The 20,696-nt window shown below is 44.1% G+C and overlaps 2 protein-coding genes across 2 annotated transcripts in view; both read right to left on the bottom strand.

Annotated features, from left to right (window-relative positions):
- The window catches only part of LOC139406322 (tripartite motif-containing protein 16-like), a 138,959-nt gene that overhangs the window by 79,637 nt on the left and 38,626 nt on the right, over nt 1-20,696 (bottom strand). The gene's annotated exons all lie outside the window — the stretch shown is intronic.
- LOC139406320 (tripartite motif-containing protein 16-like) lies at nt 1,780-9,456 on the bottom strand. Its single transcript, XM_071148814.1, has 6 exons — nt 8,750-9,456; nt 8,220-8,315; nt 5,366-5,599; nt 3,298-3,457; nt 3,113-3,172; nt 1,780-2,881 (listed from the first exon to the last, which is right to left on the bottom strand). Exons 1-6 carry the CDS (start codon nt 9,344-9,346, stop codon nt 2,367-2,369), a joined length of 1,662 nt encoding a protein of 553 aa, XP_071004915.1. The 5' UTR covers nt 9,347-9,456; the 3' UTR covers nt 1,780-2,366.

Below are 20,696 nucleotides of genomic sequence, written 5' to 3'. Positions count from 1 at the left end.
ATACAGGTACTGTATGTAGAACCATAGTAAAGACCAGTATGGACTATCAATACAGGTACTGTATGTAGAACCATAGTAAAGACCAGTATGGACTATCAATACAGGTACTGTATGTAGAACCATAGTAAAGACCAGTATGGACTATCAATACAGGTACTGTATGTAGAACCATAGTAAAGACCAGTATGGACTATCAATACAGATACTGTATGTAGAACCATAGTAAAGACCAGTATGGACTATCAATACAGGTACTGTATGTAGAACCATAGTAAAGACCAGTATGGACTATCAATACAGATACTGTATGTAGAACCATAGTAAAGACCAGTATGGACTATCAATACAGGTACTGTATGTAGAACCATAGTAAAGACCAGTATGGACTATCAATACAGGTACTGTATGTAGAACCATAGTAAAGACCAGTATGGACTATCAATACAGGTACTGTATGTAGAACCATAGTAAAGACCAGTATGGACTATCAATACAGATACTGTATGTAGAACCATAGTAAAGACCAGTATGGACTATCAATACAGATACTGTATGTAGAACCATAGTAAAGACCAGTATGGACTATCAATACAGATACTGTATGTAGAACCATAGTAAAGACCAGTATGGACTATCAATACAGATACTGTATGTAGAACCATAGTAAAGACCAGTATGGACTACCAATACAGGTACTGTATGTAGAACCATAGTAAAGACCAGTATGGACTATCAATACAAAGTGACCATTTAGAATGAGGCCCAGTTCAATGAGAGGAAGTCTTAACAGAACTGGGGGATGACAGACAGGAAGTGGGGGGGTGGAGATCTAATATATTTTGTGCCAAACACTAAAGCATGATATTGTAATAAATCTACACCCTATTCCCTACGTAGAACACTACATTAGACCTGGTCAGAAGCACTGTAGTGCACTACGTAGGGAATAGGGAACCATTTGGAACAGATACAGTAATTCCCCTGAACATCTTCCTCTTCCTCATCTGGTTTCTTGAACAGCCCTTCACTCCTCCCCTCTTCCTCCCCTCCTCCCTTTTCATTCTATTCTATCAGCCACACCACTAGCTCACCTCCACACAATACATTTACAAGTTAAAGACACACCTTGGAATAAATAACAAAGGAAAACTATTACTAGATGAAGTTGAGTGTTTTTTATTATTTCCCATCACCATAAATCATATTTAATCACTGAACAGTAGCAGACCTAACTTCATCTGTTCCTGACTCTGGATAGTGGATTAAAAAGACCATCAATCTCCAATGATATTAAAGTACTATTCTGAACATTACTGATATACTGAGTGGCAAGTCAAGATATCTGCTGGTTTTATTGTTTGGTCAACAGCACCACCTGCTGGACAGGTTTAATGTTGCTGGACTGAGCAGTATGGGAGGATGAAAGATGACACATTTAGGGCCGGTTTCCTGGACATCTACATTGAACATACTGTTTAGTCCAGGACTAGGATTCATCTGTGTCTGGGAAACCAGACCATATAGTTTAGTAGAAAGTAAGTGATACCAGCTTGTAGTGGGCTGACTAGTCCTGAATTGTCCTTTAGTTCCTGGACCATTTTCCATGCAGCTCCAGGTGACAGAGAACACATCAATTAGGACCGAGCCAACAAGCTGATCAATGATACTGAGGAGAATTACATAGAGACAGAGAACCAACTGAGAAAACATATCAATGGTTCTGAATGACAACCAATATACATCAACACCAGACATCATGATTCATGGAAATGTACAAGATTAAAACATTGTATTGAATTTTAATCAGTTTACAGTTTAACCAGCTCAGCTATAGACTACACCAGCATGACTAGTATCTATGTGGACCCTACTACAGTTTAACCAGCTCAGCTATAGACTACACCAGCATGACTAGTATCTATGTGGACCCTACTACAGTTTAACCAGCTCAGCTATAGACTACACCAGCATGACTAGTATCTATGTGGACCCTACTACAGTTTAACCAGCTCAGCTATAGACTACACCAGCATGACTAGTATCTATGTGGACCCTACTACAGTTTAACCAGCTCAGCTATAGACTACACCAGCATGACTAGTATCTATGTGGACCCTACTACAGTTTAACCAGCTCAGCTATAGACTACACCAGCATGACTAGTATCTATGTGGACCCTACTACAGTTTAACCAGCTCAGCTATAGACTACACCAGCATGACTAGTATCTATGTGGACCCTACTACAGTTTAACCAGCTCAGCTATAGACTACACCAGCATGACTAGTATCTATGTGGACCCTACTACAGTTTAACCAGCTCAGCTATAGACTACACCAGCATGACTAGTATCTATGTGGACCCTACTACAGTTTAACCAGCTCAGCAGTACCATTATAATAGATCCCAAACCCAGGATAGAGGGGCTGAGTGAATGTGGTCTGGACTCTGTGGAGGAGGGTCATTGTGTCAGAGACACTGTAGAAGGACAGAGTACCTGCCTTGTGATCCAGGTACACTCCTACTCTGGAGGACTGAGGGCCTGATACTTTAGTCACAACATTATTGTGTCTGAAACAATAACCACCTCTATAGTAATGTAAACTCCAGGACTTGTTATTGAGTCCAAATCCACTATCTCTCCCTGTTCTGCTGATGTCTTTATATGAGACTGCTGTAACAACATCACCAGTCCTCTCCACCTCCCAGTAACAGCGTCCAGACAGACCCTCTCTACACAGAACCTGACTGTAGTTGGTGAATCTGTCTGGATGGTCAGGATATGGTTGGACTTGGCCTGTACGTGTCACCTTTCTGTTCCCTTCAGACAGAGAGAGGTGTGTGTGTGCTGTGTTTGGGTCCAGTGTGAGCTGACAGGAATCTGGGAGAAGAGCAGAGACCAATGAGGGGAGTCAGAACAATAAGTTAAGTCAGATACTGTATCTACCCTGTCTTTGATTAGAGCACAGCAGAGATCAAATCAGAGAAATATGAGGAGTCAGATAGATACCCAGTCTTTGATTAGATCTACTATTGCTATATATTTCTAGAGGGATTGTTAGGAGTGTCAGTAAAAAGAGACTGTTAGTTACTTCACAATAAAGAGACTCACATTGTAACAACTGTTCTCTGGTCTTGGGCTCTGGAGGCAGTACAACATCCACTATATTCACTACAGACACACAAACACATTGACAGAGAGAGGGAATGTTATCATCAGACCATATTCCACATGTATATGACTAGTAGGGAACTTTCAATGGTCTAAAGTTGATGTTCTTATTGTTTTCAACACACCTGTAGTGGAGATCTTGGTCCATTCTCCTTTAAGGAAGTCTTCTAGTTTCTCTCTCAGTTCAGACACAGTCATACTCACATCTCCAAAGTACTGAAGAGGACGGACAACGATGCTGGGTAAGTCTGAAGATACACTGATACTGGAGAGAGACTGATAACTCTGGAGAGTGAGAGAGAGAGAGAGACTGATAACTCTGGAGAGAGAGAGAGAGAGAGAGAGAGAGAGAGAGACTGATAACTGGAGAGAGAGAGAGAGACTGATACCTCTGGAGAGAGAGAGAGAGAGAGAGAGAGAGACTGGCTACCCAAAGAGGAGCGTGTATGTGGTCACTGCATGACAGGGGAGGTAGAGACAGAGATGCACTTTCTCCTTTACTGTGATAAATATTCCTCACAAAGAGATTCATTATTCACAGAAATGACTACATATATTCCACATTTTTACAAATTGAACCCAGAGGAAAAACTAAGAATACTCATGGGCGAAGGAGCAATGGCTCCTCTTGCAGCCAAATATGTATTTTCCTGCCATAGCCTGAGGGACACTGAATAATAACATCTGCATAGTAAACAGTAACTTACTTATTATTACTATTATTGTTATTACTATAATTATTAATGTTTACTGTAGACTGTTACCATTTTATTGTTATTAATTTTGTATTTAATTTTGTATTATTATTTACTACCATTTTATATTATTATTTGCTATCATTTATAATTTTGTTACAATGTATACTGTATACATTGTTGCTTTGGCAATATTGACACAATGTTTTTCATGCCAATAAAGCAGCTTGAATTTGAATTTGAATTTGAGAGAGGGACGGACAGAGAGAGAGAGAGGCGGACAGAGAGAGAGGGGCGGACAGAGAGAGAGAGGCGGACAGAGAGAGAGGGGCGGACAGAGAGAGAGGGGCGGACAGAGAGAGAGGGGCGGACAGAGAGAGAGGGGCGGACAGAGAGAGAGGGGCGGACAGAGAGAGAGAGGGACGGACAGAGAGAGAGAGGGACGGAGAGAGAGGGACAGAGAGAGAGGGACGGAGAGAGAGGGACGGAGAGAGAGGGACGGAGAGAGAGAGGGACGAACAGAGAGAGAGGGACGGACAGAGAGAGAGAGGGACGGACAGAGAGAGAGGGACGGACAGAGAGAGAGGGGCGGACAGAGAGAGAGGGGCGGACGGACAGAGAGAGAGGCGGACGGACAGAGAGTGAGGCGGACGGACAGAGAGAGAGGGACGGACAGAGAGAGAGAGAGGGACGGACAGAGAGAGAGAGAGGGACGGACAGAGAGAGAGAGAGGGACGGACAGAGAGAGAGAGAGGGACGGACAGAGAGAGAGAGAGGGACGGACAGAGAGAGAGAGAGGGACGGACAGAGAGAGAGAGAGGGACGGACAGAGAGAGAGAGAGGGACGGACAGAGAGAGAGAGAGGGACGGACAGAGAGAGAAGGGACGGACAGAGAGAGAGAGAGGGGCGGACAGAGAGAGAGAGAGGGGCGGACAGAGAGAGAGAGGGGCGGACAGAGAGAGAGAGGGGCGGACAGAGAGAGAGAGGGGCGGACAGAGAGAGAGAGGGGCGGACAGAGAGAGAGAGGGGCGGACAGAGAGAGAGAGGGGCGGACAGAGAGAGAGAGGGGCGGACAGAGAGAGAGAGGGACGGACAGAGAGAGAGGGACGGACAGAGAGAGAGAGGGACGGACAGAGAGAGAGAGGGACGGACAGAGAGAGAGAGGGACGGACAGAGAGAGAGAGGGACGGACAGAGAGAGAGAGGGGCGGACAGAGAGAGAGAGAGGGACGACAGAGAGAGAGAGGGGCGGACAGAGAGAGAGAGGGACGGACAGAGAGAGAGAGGGACGGATAGAGAGAGAGAGAGGCGGACAGAGAGAGAGGGACGGACAGAGAGAGAGAGGGGCGGACAGAGAGAGAGAGAGGGACGGATAGAGAGAGAGAGAGGCGGACAGAGAGAGAGAGACAGAGAGACAGACAGGACAACATAATGATTGAGATGAATAGTTTCACATGAAGTTAATTTCATATCACATGTAACAAGACAGTTTAGTTACCTTGAGGAAATGGATGTGATCCTCTGTGTGTGAGAGCTGCTCCAGCTCAGTGCTTCTCTTCCTCAGCTCAGCTATCTCCTGCTTCAGTTGCTCCAGGAGTCCTTCAGCTTGACTCACTTGAGCCTTCTCTTTGGCTCTGATCAGCTCCTTCACCTCAGAGCTCCTTCTCTCAATGGAGCGGATCAGCTCAGTAAAGATCTGATCACTGTCCTCCACTGCTGACTGTGCAGAGCGCTGGAGAGAGAGAGACAGAGACAGAGAGAGAGAGAGAGAGAAATGAGGTGGAAACTGAGCTGCACTTCCTAACCTCCTCACTTTATATATTCACTTTGTATGTTGTCTACCTCACTTGCTTTGGCAATGTTAACACATGTTTCCCATGCCAATAAAGCCCTTGAATTGAATTGACAGAGACAGACAGAGACAGAGAGAGACAGAGAGAGGGAGAGAGAGGGAGAGAGAGACAGAGAGAGAGACAGAGAGAGACAGAGAGAGACAGAGAGACACAGAGAGACACAGAGAGAGACAGAGAGGTACAGAACAGAGAAAATACGTTCCTCTCTGCACCTCATTGCATCAGACCTGACCTTGAGTCAGACCTCTGCCACCCTGCTCTCCAGGTCCACCAGGCCTTGTCCTCCCTCCTGGACAGACAGGTATAGAACACCTCTTGGTCCTGCTCTACTCTCCTCCCTCCTGGACAGACAGGTACAGAACACCTCTTGGTCCTGCTCTACTCTCCTCCCTCCTGGACAGACAGGTACAGAACACCTCTTGGTCCTGCTCTACTCTCCTCCCTCCTGGACAGACAGGTACAGAACACCTCTTGGTCCTGCTCTACTCTCCTCCCTCCTGGACAGACAGGTACAGAACACCTCTTGGTCCTGCTCTACTCTCCTCCCTCCTGGACAGACAGGTACAGACCACCTCTTGGTCCTGCTCTACTCTCTTCCCTCCTGGACAGACAGGTACAGAACACCTCTTGGTCCTGCTCTACTCTCCTCCCTCCTGGACAGACAGGTACAGAACACCTCTTGGTCCTGCTCTACTCTCCTCCCTCCTGGACAGACAGGTACAGAACACCTCTTGGTCCTGCTCTACTCTCCTCCCTCCTGGACAGACAGGTACAGAACACCTCTTGGTCCTGCTCTACTCTCCTCCCTCCTGGACAGACAGGTACAGAACACCTCCTGGTCCTGCTCTACTCTCCTCCCTCCTGGACAGACAGGTACAGAACACCTCTTGGTCCTGCTCTACTCTCCTCCCTCCTGGACAGACAGGTACAGAACACCTCTTGGTCCTGCTCTACTCTCCTCCCTCCTGGACAGACAGGTACAGAACACCTCTTGGTCCTGCTCTACTCTCCTCCCTTCTGGACATACAGGTACAGAACACCTCTTGGTCCTGCTCTACTCTCCTCCCTCCTGGACAGACAGGTACAGAACACCTCTTGGTCCTGCTCTACTCTCCTCCCTCCTGGACAGACAGGTACAGAACACCTCTTGGTCCTGCTCTACTCTCCTCCCTCCTGGACAGACAGGTACAGAACACCTCTTGGTCCTGCTCTACTCTCCTCCCTCCTGGACAGACAGGTACAGAACATCAGCCTCTCTTTTCCGGGCAAGAAAGTTTCTGTCAACCAACATCTCTTCTGTTTTGACATCAATACCGTAGTTCTTGGTAAACTCAGTTCAGCATGATGTATCTAGGAAGTTGTTTGAGTTTTATTTTAGTTTTACTATTGAGAGTTCCCTCTATTTGTGCTTTCACTAGATTCATCATTGGCTCGGAAAGAGAGTCCCTGTCTTCCTAACATTGATGTGACCACAACAATTCTCCTCAGATACTCCCTTCTCTCTGCAATATCACCAGCATGGTCAGATGGTCAAATCTGAGCAATGTTCCCATGATTGATAGTTTCCTGGTAGCTTTGCCACAACACTGTCTCTGTGTGTTTGTGTCATCTCATGTTTGACAAAGATAAACTAAGATTTTTTCCAATTCTTGCAGCCATTACTGACAAAATAATCAAATGTAATATTTTTTACCAAAAACTCTACATGGAAAGCAGAAAGCTGTGATCAATTAAATACAACGTTAACTAGATATTATCTGTGTCATTTATAGCCTGGCACAGATAGTAAAACTACATTAAATACAACGTTAACTAGATATTATCTGTGTCATTTATAGCCTGGCACAGATAGTAAAACTACATTAAATACAACGTTAACTAGATATTATCTGTGTGAAAAGAATAGTAGCCCTCCTCAGGAACAACAAAATCCTCACAGACCAACTTCTTCTTCTATGATATAATGGAGGTCCTCAAACCAACGTTAAAGGTGCATGGCGCCACCTACTGTGCTGGAGTGTAATCAATCACGGTTTACACCACTCTAAATCCTTCTACCTAACTCAGTACTTCTGAGAAAATAAAAGAGTCCTACTAACTTCTAATAGACCCTCCCCCATCCCCCAAATCACTTCCAAGTGTAATGTTTACTGTTCATTTCTGATTGTTTATTTCACTTTTGTTTATTGTCTATTTCACTTGCTTTGGCAATGTAAACATATATTTCCATGCCAATAAAGCCCTATGAATTTAATTCAATTGAGAGAGAGACAGTTCCATTTTAATGTATAGGGGACATGAGTCAGTCATGGTTACTCATGGTTATGTGATGAGGCAGCCCAGTTGATTACATGAACCAGTCTATTCTCTGAAAGGGGTCCAGACAGCCTGTTCCCAACAGTGGGGTCAGTGGGATTGGATAGGGGCCCCTCTCTCTCTCTCTCTCTGACTGGAGGAGAGAAGTGAAATGGTGTGTCTCCTCTGGTCAACAATACTCACCTTGAGAGACTCCACAGCCTGTTGGAGCTCCTTCAGCTCCTTCTCTCTCTCCTGGAATCCCTGCTGGACCTTCTGCTGACTCATCCCCAGCTGCCTCTGTGGAGAATCACTCTTCAATGAGCTATCAAGCTTTATTAGTCCAGTAGATCAATAGTATAGTAATGTGACATAGGACCCATAGAGAGGAAGGTCTACAATCCTGAGGAAGTCCCTTTACAATATTATATTATGTTGCTATGTGAATGATTATAGTTTTTATGGTAGGCCTACATGTATCAAGGGGTTGAGACTGAACTTTGGACTCATAAAAGGCCATTCAGAATGATAATAGAGTTTGACTTTAGAACATGGTGATACATTTGGAGAATCTGGGTTAACATATCTATATACTCAAGGTGTGTGTTCATATTTGTGGATCCATTTCATATTGTATATAATATAATGATCTCATATTGAAACAGATTTAGTTCCTACTGTATCTTTAATTCTTTGTTTATCAGACAGTCACCAACAAGTTGTTCTGGTCTTACCTGTTTCTCAGTCCTCTCTGCTGCAGCTGACACTGTATCATGGCCTTTATGTTCATCCATTGTACACAGATAACAGATACACTGCTGATCGGTACGACAGTAAACCTCCAGCAGTTTGTCATGATGAGAGCAGATCTTCTCCTGTAGTTGTGCGGTGGCTTTGACCAGCTTGTGCTTCTTCAAAGCAGGAGATTCATAGTGAGATTGGAGGTGAGTCTCACAGTAAGAGGCCAGACACACCAGACAGGACATGAGGGCTTTCTGCTTTCTGGTCCCAGTGCAGACATCACACACCACATCTCCAGGTCCAGCATAGCACAGAGCAGGAGGGGGAGCAGCCTGGAGTCCTGTCTTCCTCAGTTTCTCCACCAGCTCAGCCAACATGTTATTTTTCATCAGCATTGGTCTTGTAGTGAAGGTATGTCTGCACTGAGGACAGCTATAGACCCCTTTCAGAACATCCTGATCCCAGCAGCCCTCAATACAGCTCCTACAGTAACTGTGTCCACAGGGAATAGTGACCGGCTCCTTCAGTAGATCCAGACAGACAGAACAACAGAACTGGTCCTGGTCCAGCAGAACTCCCTGTTGAGCCATTTGGACGGTTGTTCACTCTCACACAGACAGACGACAGAGAGACTCAGATCAGTTTCGTTTCCTCAGAAGAGAGTTTGTGGGAAGGGGAGGGACTTCCTGGTTCTGCCAGAGGGCTGGGGTTAGAAGGAGGGAGGGGTTAGAGGAATGGAGGAAGAGAGAGAGGAACTGCATGCAACAGCGAGAGGGAGACAAATAGTTTAGTTCCAAGGTTAGAGCCCTTAACATGGAACAAATGACATAATGAATCATAAAATGTGAGTTGTTAGAATATATGAAGGGTAACAGTTTCTATGAAGTACGTATGTATCATTATTTTAATGACCTTTGTAATGCCTTATAATACACCTGTGTGTTGTAATTCATCGATAAGGACTGAGGAGGTGTGGTATATAGTTAATATACAGTACCACAGATAAGGCCTGAGGAGGTGTGGTATATAGTTAATATACAGTACCACAGATAAGGACTGAGGAGGTGTGGTATTTAGTTAATATACAGTACCACAGATAAGGCCTGAGGAGGTGTGGTATATAGTTAATATACAGTACCACAGATAAGGACTGAGGAGGTGTGGTATATAGTTAATATACAGTACCACAGATAAGGACTGAGGAGGTGTGGTATATAGTTACTATACAGTACCACAGATAAGGACTGAGGAGGTGTGGTACATAGTTAATATACAGTACCACAGATAAGGACTGAGGAGGTGTGGTACATAGTTACTATACAGTACCACAGATAAGGACTGAGGAGGTGTGGTACATAGTTAATATACAGTACCACAGATAAGGACTGAGGAGGTGTGGTATATAGTTAATATACAGTACCACAGATAAGGACTGAGGAGGTGTGGTACATAGTTAATATACAGTACCACAGATAAGGACTGAGGAGGTGTGGTATATAGTTACTATACAGTACCACAGATAAGGACTGAGGAGGTGTGGTACATAGTTAATATACAGTACCACAGATAAGGACTGAGGAGGTGTGGTACATAGTTAATATACAGTACCACAGATAAGGCCTGAGGAGGTGTGGTATATAGTTAATATACAGTACCACAGATAAGGACTGAGGAGGTGTGGTATATAGTTAATATACAGTACCACAGATAAGGACTGAGGAGGTGTGGTATATAGTTAATATACAGTACCACAGATAAGGACTGAGGAGGTGTGGTATATAGTTAATATACAGTACCACAGATAAGGACTGAGGAGGTGTGGTATATAGTTAATATACAGTACCACAGATAAGGACTGAGGAGGTGTGGTATATAGTTAATATACAGTACCACAGATAAGGACTGAGGAGGTGTGGTATATAGTTAATATACAGTACCACAGATGAGGACTGAGGAGGTGTGGTATATAGTTAATATACAGTACCACAGATAAGGACTGAGGAGGTGTGGTATATAGTTAATATACAGTACCACAGATAAGGACTGAGGAGGTGTGGTATATAGTTAATATACAGTACCACAGATAAGGACTGAGGAGGTGTGGTATATAGTTAATATACAGTACCACAGATAAGGACTGAGGAGGTGTGGTATATAGTTAATATACAGTACCACAGATAAGGACTGAGGAGGTGTGGTATATAGTTAATATACAGTACCACAGATGAGGACTGAGGAGGTGTGGTATATAGTTAATATACAGTACCACAGATAAGGACTGAGGAGGTGTGGTATATAGTTAATATACAGTACCACAGATAAGGACTGAGGAGGTGTGGTATATAGTTAATATACAGTACCACAGATAAGGACTGAGGAGGTGTGGTATATAGTTAATATACAGTACCACAGATAAGGACTGAGGAGGTGTGGTATATAGTTAATATACAGTACCACAGATAAGGACTGAGGAGGTGTGGTATATAGTTAATATACAGTACCACAGATAAGGACTGAGGAGGTGTGGTATATAGTTAATATACAGTACCACAGATAAGGACTGAGGAGGTGTGGTATATAGTTAATATACAGTACCACAGATAAGGACTGAGGAGGTGTGGTATATAGTTAATATACAGTACCACAGATGAGGACTGAGGAGGTGTGGTATATAGTTAATATACAGTACCACAGATAAGGACTGAGGAGGTGTGGTATATAGTTAATATACAGTACCACAGATAAGGACTGAGGAGGTGTGGTATATAGTTAATATACAGTACCACAGATAAGGACTGAGGAGGTGTGGTATATAGTTAATATACAGTACCACAGATAAGGACTGAGGAGGTGTGGTATATAGTTAATATACAGTACCACAGATAAGGACTGAGGAGGTGTGGTATATAGTTAATATACAGTACCACAGATAAGGACTGAGGAGGTGTGGTATATAGTTAATATACAGTACCACAGATAAGGACTGAGGAGGTGTGGTATATAGTTAATATACAGTACCACAGATAAGGACTGAGGAGGTGTGGTATATAGTTAATATACAGTACCACAGATAAGGACTGAGGAGGTGTGGTATATAGTTACTATACAGTACCACAGATAAGGACTGAGGAGGTGTGGTACATAGTTAATATACAGTACCACAGATAAGGACTGAGGAGGTGTGGTACATAGTTAATATACAGTACCACAGATAAGGCCTGAGGAGGTGAGGTATATAGTTAATATACAGTACCACAGATAAGGACTGAGGAGGTGTGGTATATAGTTAATATACAGTACCACAGATAAGGACTGAGGAGGTGTGGTATATAGTTAATATACAGTACCACAGATAAGGACTGAGGAGGTGTGGTATATAGTTAATATACAGTACCACAGATAAGGACTGAGGAGGTGTGGTATATAGTTAATATACAGTACCACAGATAAGGACTGAGGAGGTGTGGTATATAGTTAATATACAGTACCACAGATGAGGACTGAGGAGGTGTGGTATATAGTTAATATACAGTACCACAGATAAGGACTGAGGAGGTGTGGTATATAGTTAATATACAGTACCACAGATGAGGACTGAGGAGGTGTGGTATATAGTTAATATACAGTACCACAGATAAGGACTGAGGAGGTGTGGTATATAGTTAATATACAGTACCACAGATAAGGACTGAGGAGGTGTGGTATATAGTTAATATACAGTACCACAGATAAGGACTGAGGAGGTGTGGTATATAGTTAATATACAGTACCACAGATAAGGACTGAGGAGGTGTGGTATATAGTTAATATACAGTACCACAGATAAGGACTGAGGAGGTGTGGTATATAGTTAATATACAGTACCACAGATAAGGACTGAGGAGGTGTGGTACATAGTTAATATACAGTACCACAGATAAGGACTGAGGAGGTGTGGTATATAGTTAATATACAGTACCACAGATAAGGACTGAGGAGGTGTGGTATATAGTTAATATACAGTACCACAGATAAGGACTGAGGAGGTGTGGTATATAGTTAATATACAGTACCACAGATAAGGACTGAGGAGGTGTGGTATATAGTTAATATACAGTACCACAGATAAGGCCTGAGGAGGTGTGGTATATAGTTAATATACAGTACCACAGATAAGGACTGAGGAGGTGTGGTATATAGTTAATATACAGTACCACAGATAAGGACTGAGGAGGTGTGGTATATAGTTAATATACAGTACCACAGATAAGGACTGTTCTTAGACACAACGAGGATTGATTGATTGAATTATCATTAAAAAATACAATCAAATGTTATTTTATATCGAATATCATCATATTTATCAGATGTTATGGGTGGAGTGAAATGCTTGTGTTTCTAGCTCCAACAGGGCAGTGTTATCTAACAATGCTTGTGTTCCTGACTCCAACAGGGCAGTAATATCTAACAATGCTTGTGTTTCTAGCTCCAACAGGGCAGTAATATCTAACAATGCTTGTGTTTCTAGCTCCAACAGGGCAGTAATATCTAACAATGCTTGTGTTCCTGACTCCAACAGGGCAGTAATATCTAACAATGCTTGTGTTTCTAGCTCCAACAGGGCAGTAATATCTAACAATGCTTGTGTTTCTAGCTCCAACAGGGCAGTAATATCTAACAATGCTTGTGTTCCTGACTCCAACAGGGCAGTAATATCTAACAATGCTTGTGTTTCTAGCTCCAACAGGGCAGTAATATCTAACAATGCTTGTGTTTCTAGCTCCAACAGGGCAGTAATATCTAACAATGCTTGTGTTTCTAGCTCCAACAGGGCAGTAATATCTAACAATGCTTGTGTTTCTAGCTCCAACAGGGCAGTAATATCTAACAATGCTTGTGTTTCTAGCTCCAACAGGGCAGTAATATCTAACAATGCTTGTGTTCCTGGCTCCAACAGTGCAGTAATATCTAACAATGCTTGTGTTTCTAGCTCCAACAGTGCAGTAATATCTAACAATGCTTGTGTTTCTAGCTCCAACAGGGCAGTAATATCTAACAATGCTTGTGTTTCTAGCTCCAACAGGGCAGTAATATCTAACAATGCTTGTGTTTCTAGCTCCAACAGGGCAGTAATATCTAACACTGCTTGTGTTTCTAGCTCCAACAGGGCAGTAATATCTAACAATGCTTGTGTTTCTAGCTCCAACAGGGCAGTAATATCTAACAATGCTTGTGTTTCTAGCTCACAGAGGGCAAATCTAAAAAGTAAAATAAAATATTAGGACAAGCATTGATAGATATAGATATATATACTGTTTACTGTGATGTGATGCATAGACAATTTGGAGTACATCTGTAGTATATCTGAAGAATAGTATATGTACAGCAGTAGTTAAATAGGACAGGCCTTGACTAGAATACAGTATATACATATGAAGTGGACAGTAGTAGTTAAATAGGACAGGCCTTGACTAGAATACAGTATATACATATGAAGTGGACAGTAGTATTTAAATAGGACAGGCCTTGACTAGAATACAGTATATACATATGAAGTGGACAGTAGTAGTTAAATAGGACAGGCCTTGACTAGAATACAGTATATACATATGAAGTGGACAGTAGTAGTTAAATAGGACAGGCCTTGACTAGAATACAGTATATACATATGAAGTGGACAGTAGTAGTTATATAGGACAGGCCTTGACTAGAATACAGTATATACATATGAAGTGGACAGTAGTAGTTAAATAGGACAGGCCATGACTAGAATACAGTATATACATATGAAGTGGACAGTAGTAGTTAAATAGGACAGGCCTTGACTAGAATACAGTATATACATAGTAGTAGTTAAATAGGACAGGCCTTGACTAGAATACAGAATATACATATGAAGTGGACAGTAGTAGTTATATAGGACAGGCCTTGACTAGAATACAGTATATACATATGAAGTGGACAGTAGTAGTTAAATAGGACAGGCCTTGACTAGAATACAGTATATACATATGAAGTGGACAGTAGTAGTTAAATAGGACAGGCCTTGACTAGAATACAGTATATACATATGAAGTGGACAGTAGTAGTTAAATAGGACAGGCCTTGACTAGAATACAGTATATACATATGAAGTGGACAGTAGTAGTTAAATAGGACAGGCCTTGACTAGAATACAGTATATACATATGAAGTAGACAGTAGTAGTTAAATAGGATGAACCATGACTAGAATACAGTATATACATAGAAGTGGGTAAAACAGTACACATTATTAAAGTGACCAGTGATTCCATGACTATGAATACAGGGCAGCACCTCTAAGGTGCAGGGTTGAATAACCTGATTCAGGAGCGTCTGGGCTTCTCTACCTGACCGTCTCATTACAACAGGCTGCCCTGGTGGGTCTGATACAGGAGTGTCTGGGCTTCTCTACCTGACCGTCTCATTACAACAGGCTGCCCTGGTGGGTCTGATACAGGAGTGTCTGGGCTTCTCTACCTGACCATCTCATTACAACAGGCTGCCCTGGTGGGTCTGACACAGGAGTGTCTGGGCTTCTCTACCTGACCGTCTCATTACAACAGGCTGCCCTGGTGGGTCTGATACAGGAGTGTCTGGGCTTCTCTACCTGACCATCTCATTACAACAGGCTGCCCTGGTGGGTCTGACACAGGAGTGTCTGGGCTTCTCTACCTGACCGTCTCATTACAACAGGCTGCCCTGGTGGGTCTGATACAGGAGTGTCTGGGCTTCTCTACCTGACCCTCTCATTACAACAGGCTGCCCTGGTGGGTCTGACACAGGAGTGTCTGGGCTTCTCTACCTGACCGTCTCATTACAACAGGCTGCCCTGGTGGGTCTGGACTACCTCTGAGACCTCATGATGAGCAAAGAATGACTCAATGTGAGTTTTCAGCTGACTAGCAGTAGTGTTCTTCAGCAAAGCTGTCTGGGTAATGAGAGTCCATCAGTAGAACATGGTTCTCTCCCTCCAGAGAACAGACATCTAGTTCTACTTGGTCACATGGTCCCAATACCTCTTCTTCCTCAACCCTCATTGGCTCTTTGCTTTGTTTTGACCTGTATTTCTGGCACGTTCCACAGGCTCTGACTGTCTGCTCCATATCACCATTCAGGTTGTCTGGGTAATGAGATCAGCGTCTGTCCTCACACTTTGCTTTGTTATGACCTGTATTTCTGGCACGTTCCACAGGCTCTGACTGTCTGCTCCATATCACCATTCAGGTTGTCTGGGTAATGAGATCAGCGTCTGTCCTCACACTTTGCTCTGTTATGACCTGTATTTCTGGCATGTTCCACAGGCTCTGACTGTCTGCTCTATATCACCATTCATCTTGGGCCAGAATAACACTGCTTCTGGACGTCGTTTTGACTTTTCCATCCCTAGATGATCCTGGTGTATTTTGATCAGCATGTTTTTCTGTAATTCATGAACCCTGAAACAGACAATCAACCATAAGGGTATAGCTTGTACAGACCACCTGCATGTTATGGTTCTGAGTACAGATATCAGGGTATAGGTCAACTCCCTCCAGTACAGACATCTCATCCCTGTATTGACCATAATGGTAGGGTATAGGTCAACTCCCTCCAGTACAGACATCTCATCCCTGTATTGACCATAATGGTAGGGTATAGGTCAACTCCCTCCAGTACAGACATCTCATCCCTGTATTGACCATAATGGTAGGGTATAGGTCAACTCCCTCCAGTACAGACATCTCATCCCTGTATTGACCATAATGGTAGGGTATAGGTCATCTCCCCCCAGTACAGATATCTCATCCCTGTATTGACCATAAGGGTAGGGTATAGGTCAACTCCCTCCAGTACAGACATCTCATCCCTGTATTGACCATAAGGGTAGGGTATAGGTCAACTCCCTCCAGTACAGACATCTCATCCCTGTATTGACCATAGTTTTAGGGTATAGGTCAACTCCCTCCAGTACAGACATCTCTTCCCTGTATTGACCATAATGGTAGGGTATAGGTCAACTCCCTCCAGTACAGACATCTCATCCCTGTATTGACCATAATGGTAGGGTATAGGTCTACTCCCTCCAGTACAGACATCTCATCCCTGTATTGACCATAAGGGTATAGGTCAACTTCCTCCAGTACAGACATCTCATCCCTGTATTGACCATAATGGTAGGGTATAGGTCAACTCCCTCCAGTACAGACATCTCATCCCTGTATTGACCATAAGGGTACAGCTTGTACAGACCACCTGCATGTTATGGTTCTGAGTATACACCCTTGTGGGGCCCCTGTACTGAGGATCAGAGTAGAGGAGGGGGCTGAGTATACACCCTTGTGGGGCCCTGTATTCTGGATCAGAGTAGAGGAGGGGGCTGAGTATACACCCTTGTGGGGCCCCTGTATTGAGGATCAGAGTAGAGGAGGGGGCTGAGTATACACCCTTGTGGGGCCCCTGTATTGAGGATCAGAGTAGAGGAGGGGGCTGAGTATACACCCTTGTGGGGCCCTGTATTCTGGATCAGAGTAGAGGAGGGGGCTGAGTATACACCCTTGTGGGGCCCCTGTATTGAGGATCAGAGTAGAGGAGGGGGCTGAGTATACACCCTTGTGGGGCCCCTGTACTGAGGATCAGAGTAGAGGAGGGGGCTGAGTATACACCCTTGTGGGGCCCCTGTATTGAGGATCAGAGTAGAGGAGGGGGCTGAGTATACACCCTTGTGGGGCCCCTGTACTCAGGATCAGAGTAGAGGAGGGGGCTGAGTATACACCCTTGTGGGGCCCCTGTACTGAGGATCAGAGTAGAGGAGGGGGCTGAGTATACACCCTTGTGGGGCCCCTGTACTGAGGATCAGAGTAGAGGAGGGGGCTGGGTACACACCCTTGTGGGGCCCCTGTACTGAGGATCAGAGTAGAGGAGGGGGCTGAGTATACACCCTTGTGGGGCCCCTGTACTGAGGATCAGAGTAGAGGAGGGGGCTGGGTACACACCCTTGTGGGGCCCCTGTACTGAGGATCAGAGTAGAGGAGGGGGCTGGGTACACACCCTTGTGGGGCCCCTGTACTGAGGATCAGAGTAGAGGAGGGGGCTGAGTATACACCCTTGTGGGGCCCCTGTACTGAGGATCAGAGTAGAGGAGGGGGCTGAGTATACACCCTTGTGGGGCCCCTGTACTGAGGATCAGAGTAGAGGAGGGGGCTGAGTATACACTCTTGTGGGGCCCCTGTACTGAGGATCAGAGTAGAGGAGGGGGCTGAGTATACACCCTTGTGGGGCACGCTGTACAGAGGATCAGAGTAGAGGAGGGGGCTGAGTATACACCCTTGTGGGGCCCCTGTATTGAGGATCAGAGTAGAGGAGGGGGCTGAGTATACACCCTTGTGGGACCCCTGTACTGAGGATCAGAGTAGAGGAGGGGGCTGAGTATACACCCTTGTGGGGCCCCTGTATTGAGGATCAGAGTAGAGGAGGGGGCTGAGTATACACCCTTGTGGGGCACGCTGTACAGACCACCTGCATGTTACGTCTTCAGTCACCTTTAACAAACACTCATCTTCTGCAGCGTGACATAACACATTACAACTCTTTCTGATAAGGTTTACATGTGTCGTCCTGCTCCTATATCTGGTTTGGTTCTGAGCTGTCAAAAGCTCTGGACAATGTGTCTGCCACTAACAATTCTTTCCCTGGTCTGTACTCCAGTTGCAAGTCATATTTGTGTAGTTTTAGAAACAGTCTCTGTAGCCTTGGTGGTGTGAATGTTAGACATTCTTTACAATAGTAACCTGAGGTTTATCATCTGTTTCTGCCCACACTGTTTTACCAGAGATAAACACATGGAATTTATCACATGCATATGACAGTGTCAATGCCTCTTTGTCAATCTGATCATAGTTCCACTCAGAAGTTGTCAGACACCTGGAGTCATATGTGACTGGGCTTCATCTAGTATCATACTGCTGTAACAACACAGCACCTAAACCTGCTTTAGAGGCATCTGGACACCACCTAGTATCATACTGCTGTAACAACACAGCACCTAAACCTGCTTTAGAGGCATCTGGACACCACCTAGTATCATACTGCTGTAACAACACAGCACCTAAACCTGCTTTAAAGGCATCTGGACACCACCTAGCATCATACTGCTGTAACAACACAGCACCTAACCCTGCTTTAGAGGCATCTGGACACCACCTAGTATCATACTGCTGTAACAACACAGCACCTAAACCTGCTTTAGAGGCATCTGGACACCACCTAGTGTCATACTGCTGTAACAACACAGCACCTAAACCTGCTTTAGAGGCATCTGGACACCACCTAGTATCATACTGCTGTAACAACACAGCACCTAAACCTGCTTTAGAGGCATCTGGACACCACCTAGTATCATACTGCTGTAACAACACAGCACCTAACCCTGCTTTAGAGGCATCTGGACACCACCTAGTGTCATACTGCTGTAACAACACAGCACCTAAACCTGCTTTAGAGGCATCTGGACACCACCTAGTATCATACTGCTGTAACAACACAGCACCTAACCCTGCTTTAGAGGCATCTGGACACCACCTAGCATCATACTGCTGTAACAACACAGCACCTAAACCTGCTTTAGAGGCATCTGCTGAGATGTTGGTGTTGAGCATCACAGAACCTCAGTACTGGATCATACATGATCAATGCCTTGAGCTGCTCCAACTCTTTCTGCTGATTACTGTTCCAACACCAGTCTGTAGTTTTACACAGTACACTTCTCATCTGACTCGTGGGAGTTGACAGACTAGTTACACATTTGCCCACATAGTTAACCACATCTAAGAACCTTTGTACACCCTCTTGATCGGTAGGAGGTGGCATGTTCTTGATGGGCGTCACTTTGCTCTCGTCTATCTGAACACCTTCACATGTTAGTTTTACACCCAAGAAGGTGATTTGTGTCTTTCTGAATTGCCATTTGTCTGTGTTTCTCTTTAGTCCGTTATCTCTGGTTAGATCAAGTGCTGTTTTCAACCTGGTGTTGTGTTTTTCCACAGTCTGTCTCCATATTAACACATCATCAATGGACACTTTGGTGCCTGGCACACTCTCAAATATCTGTTGGACTGTCCTATGAAAGACTTGTGGTGCTGAAGTGAGACCAAACGGGAGCCTTTTAAATGAGAACCTACCAGAAGGAGTATTGAAAGTAGAAAGCCTTGTCCTCTCCTTGTCTAGACTGATCTGACAAAACCCTGATGAGGCGTCTAGCTTTGAGTAGTATTTATCCCCTGTTATGTCCCTGAATATCTCCCCTCTGGTAGGCAGCAGGAAGTGTTGCTACTTTGTCTAGGATATCTAAGGCCCCTAGCCTCAGTATCTCTGCTGTTAACTGGTCTCTTAGCGATAATGAGACCTTTCTAGGTTCATGGATCACTGGTCTACAGTATCTCTGCTTTTAACTGGTCTCTTAGTGATAATGAGACCATTCTAGGTTCATGGATCACTGGTCTACAGTATCTCTGCTTTTAACTGGTCTCTTAGTGATAATGAGACCATTCTAGGTTCATGGATCACTGGTCTACAGTATCTCTGCTTTTAACTGGTCTCTTAGTGATAATGAGACCTTTCTAGATTCATGGATCACTGGTCTATCTGGCTGTTCTAACTCCATGTTGTACCTGAATAGTATGCAGTATATAGTGGTGTACCTGAATAGTATACAGTATATAGTGATGTACCTGAATAGTATACAGTATATAGTGATGTACCTGAATAGTATACAGTATATAGTGATGTACCTGAATAGTATACAGCATATAGTGATGTACCTGAATAGTATACAGTATATAGTGATGTACCTGAGATAGTATACAGTATATAGTGATGTACCTGGATAGTATACAGTATATAGTGATGTACCTGAATAGTATACAGTATATAGTGATGTACCTGAATAGTATACAGTATATAG

The sequence above is a fragment of the Oncorhynchus clarkii genome, chromosome 4 (genome assembly GCF_045791955.1).
Source record: "Oncorhynchus clarkii lewisi isolate Uvic-CL-2024 chromosome 4, UVic_Ocla_1.0, whole genome shotgun sequence".
Classification (NCBI taxonomy): Eukaryota; Metazoa; Chordata; class Actinopteri; order Salmoniformes; family Salmonidae; genus Oncorhynchus; species Oncorhynchus clarkii.
This window is presented reverse-complemented; position numbering and strand designations above follow the sequence as displayed.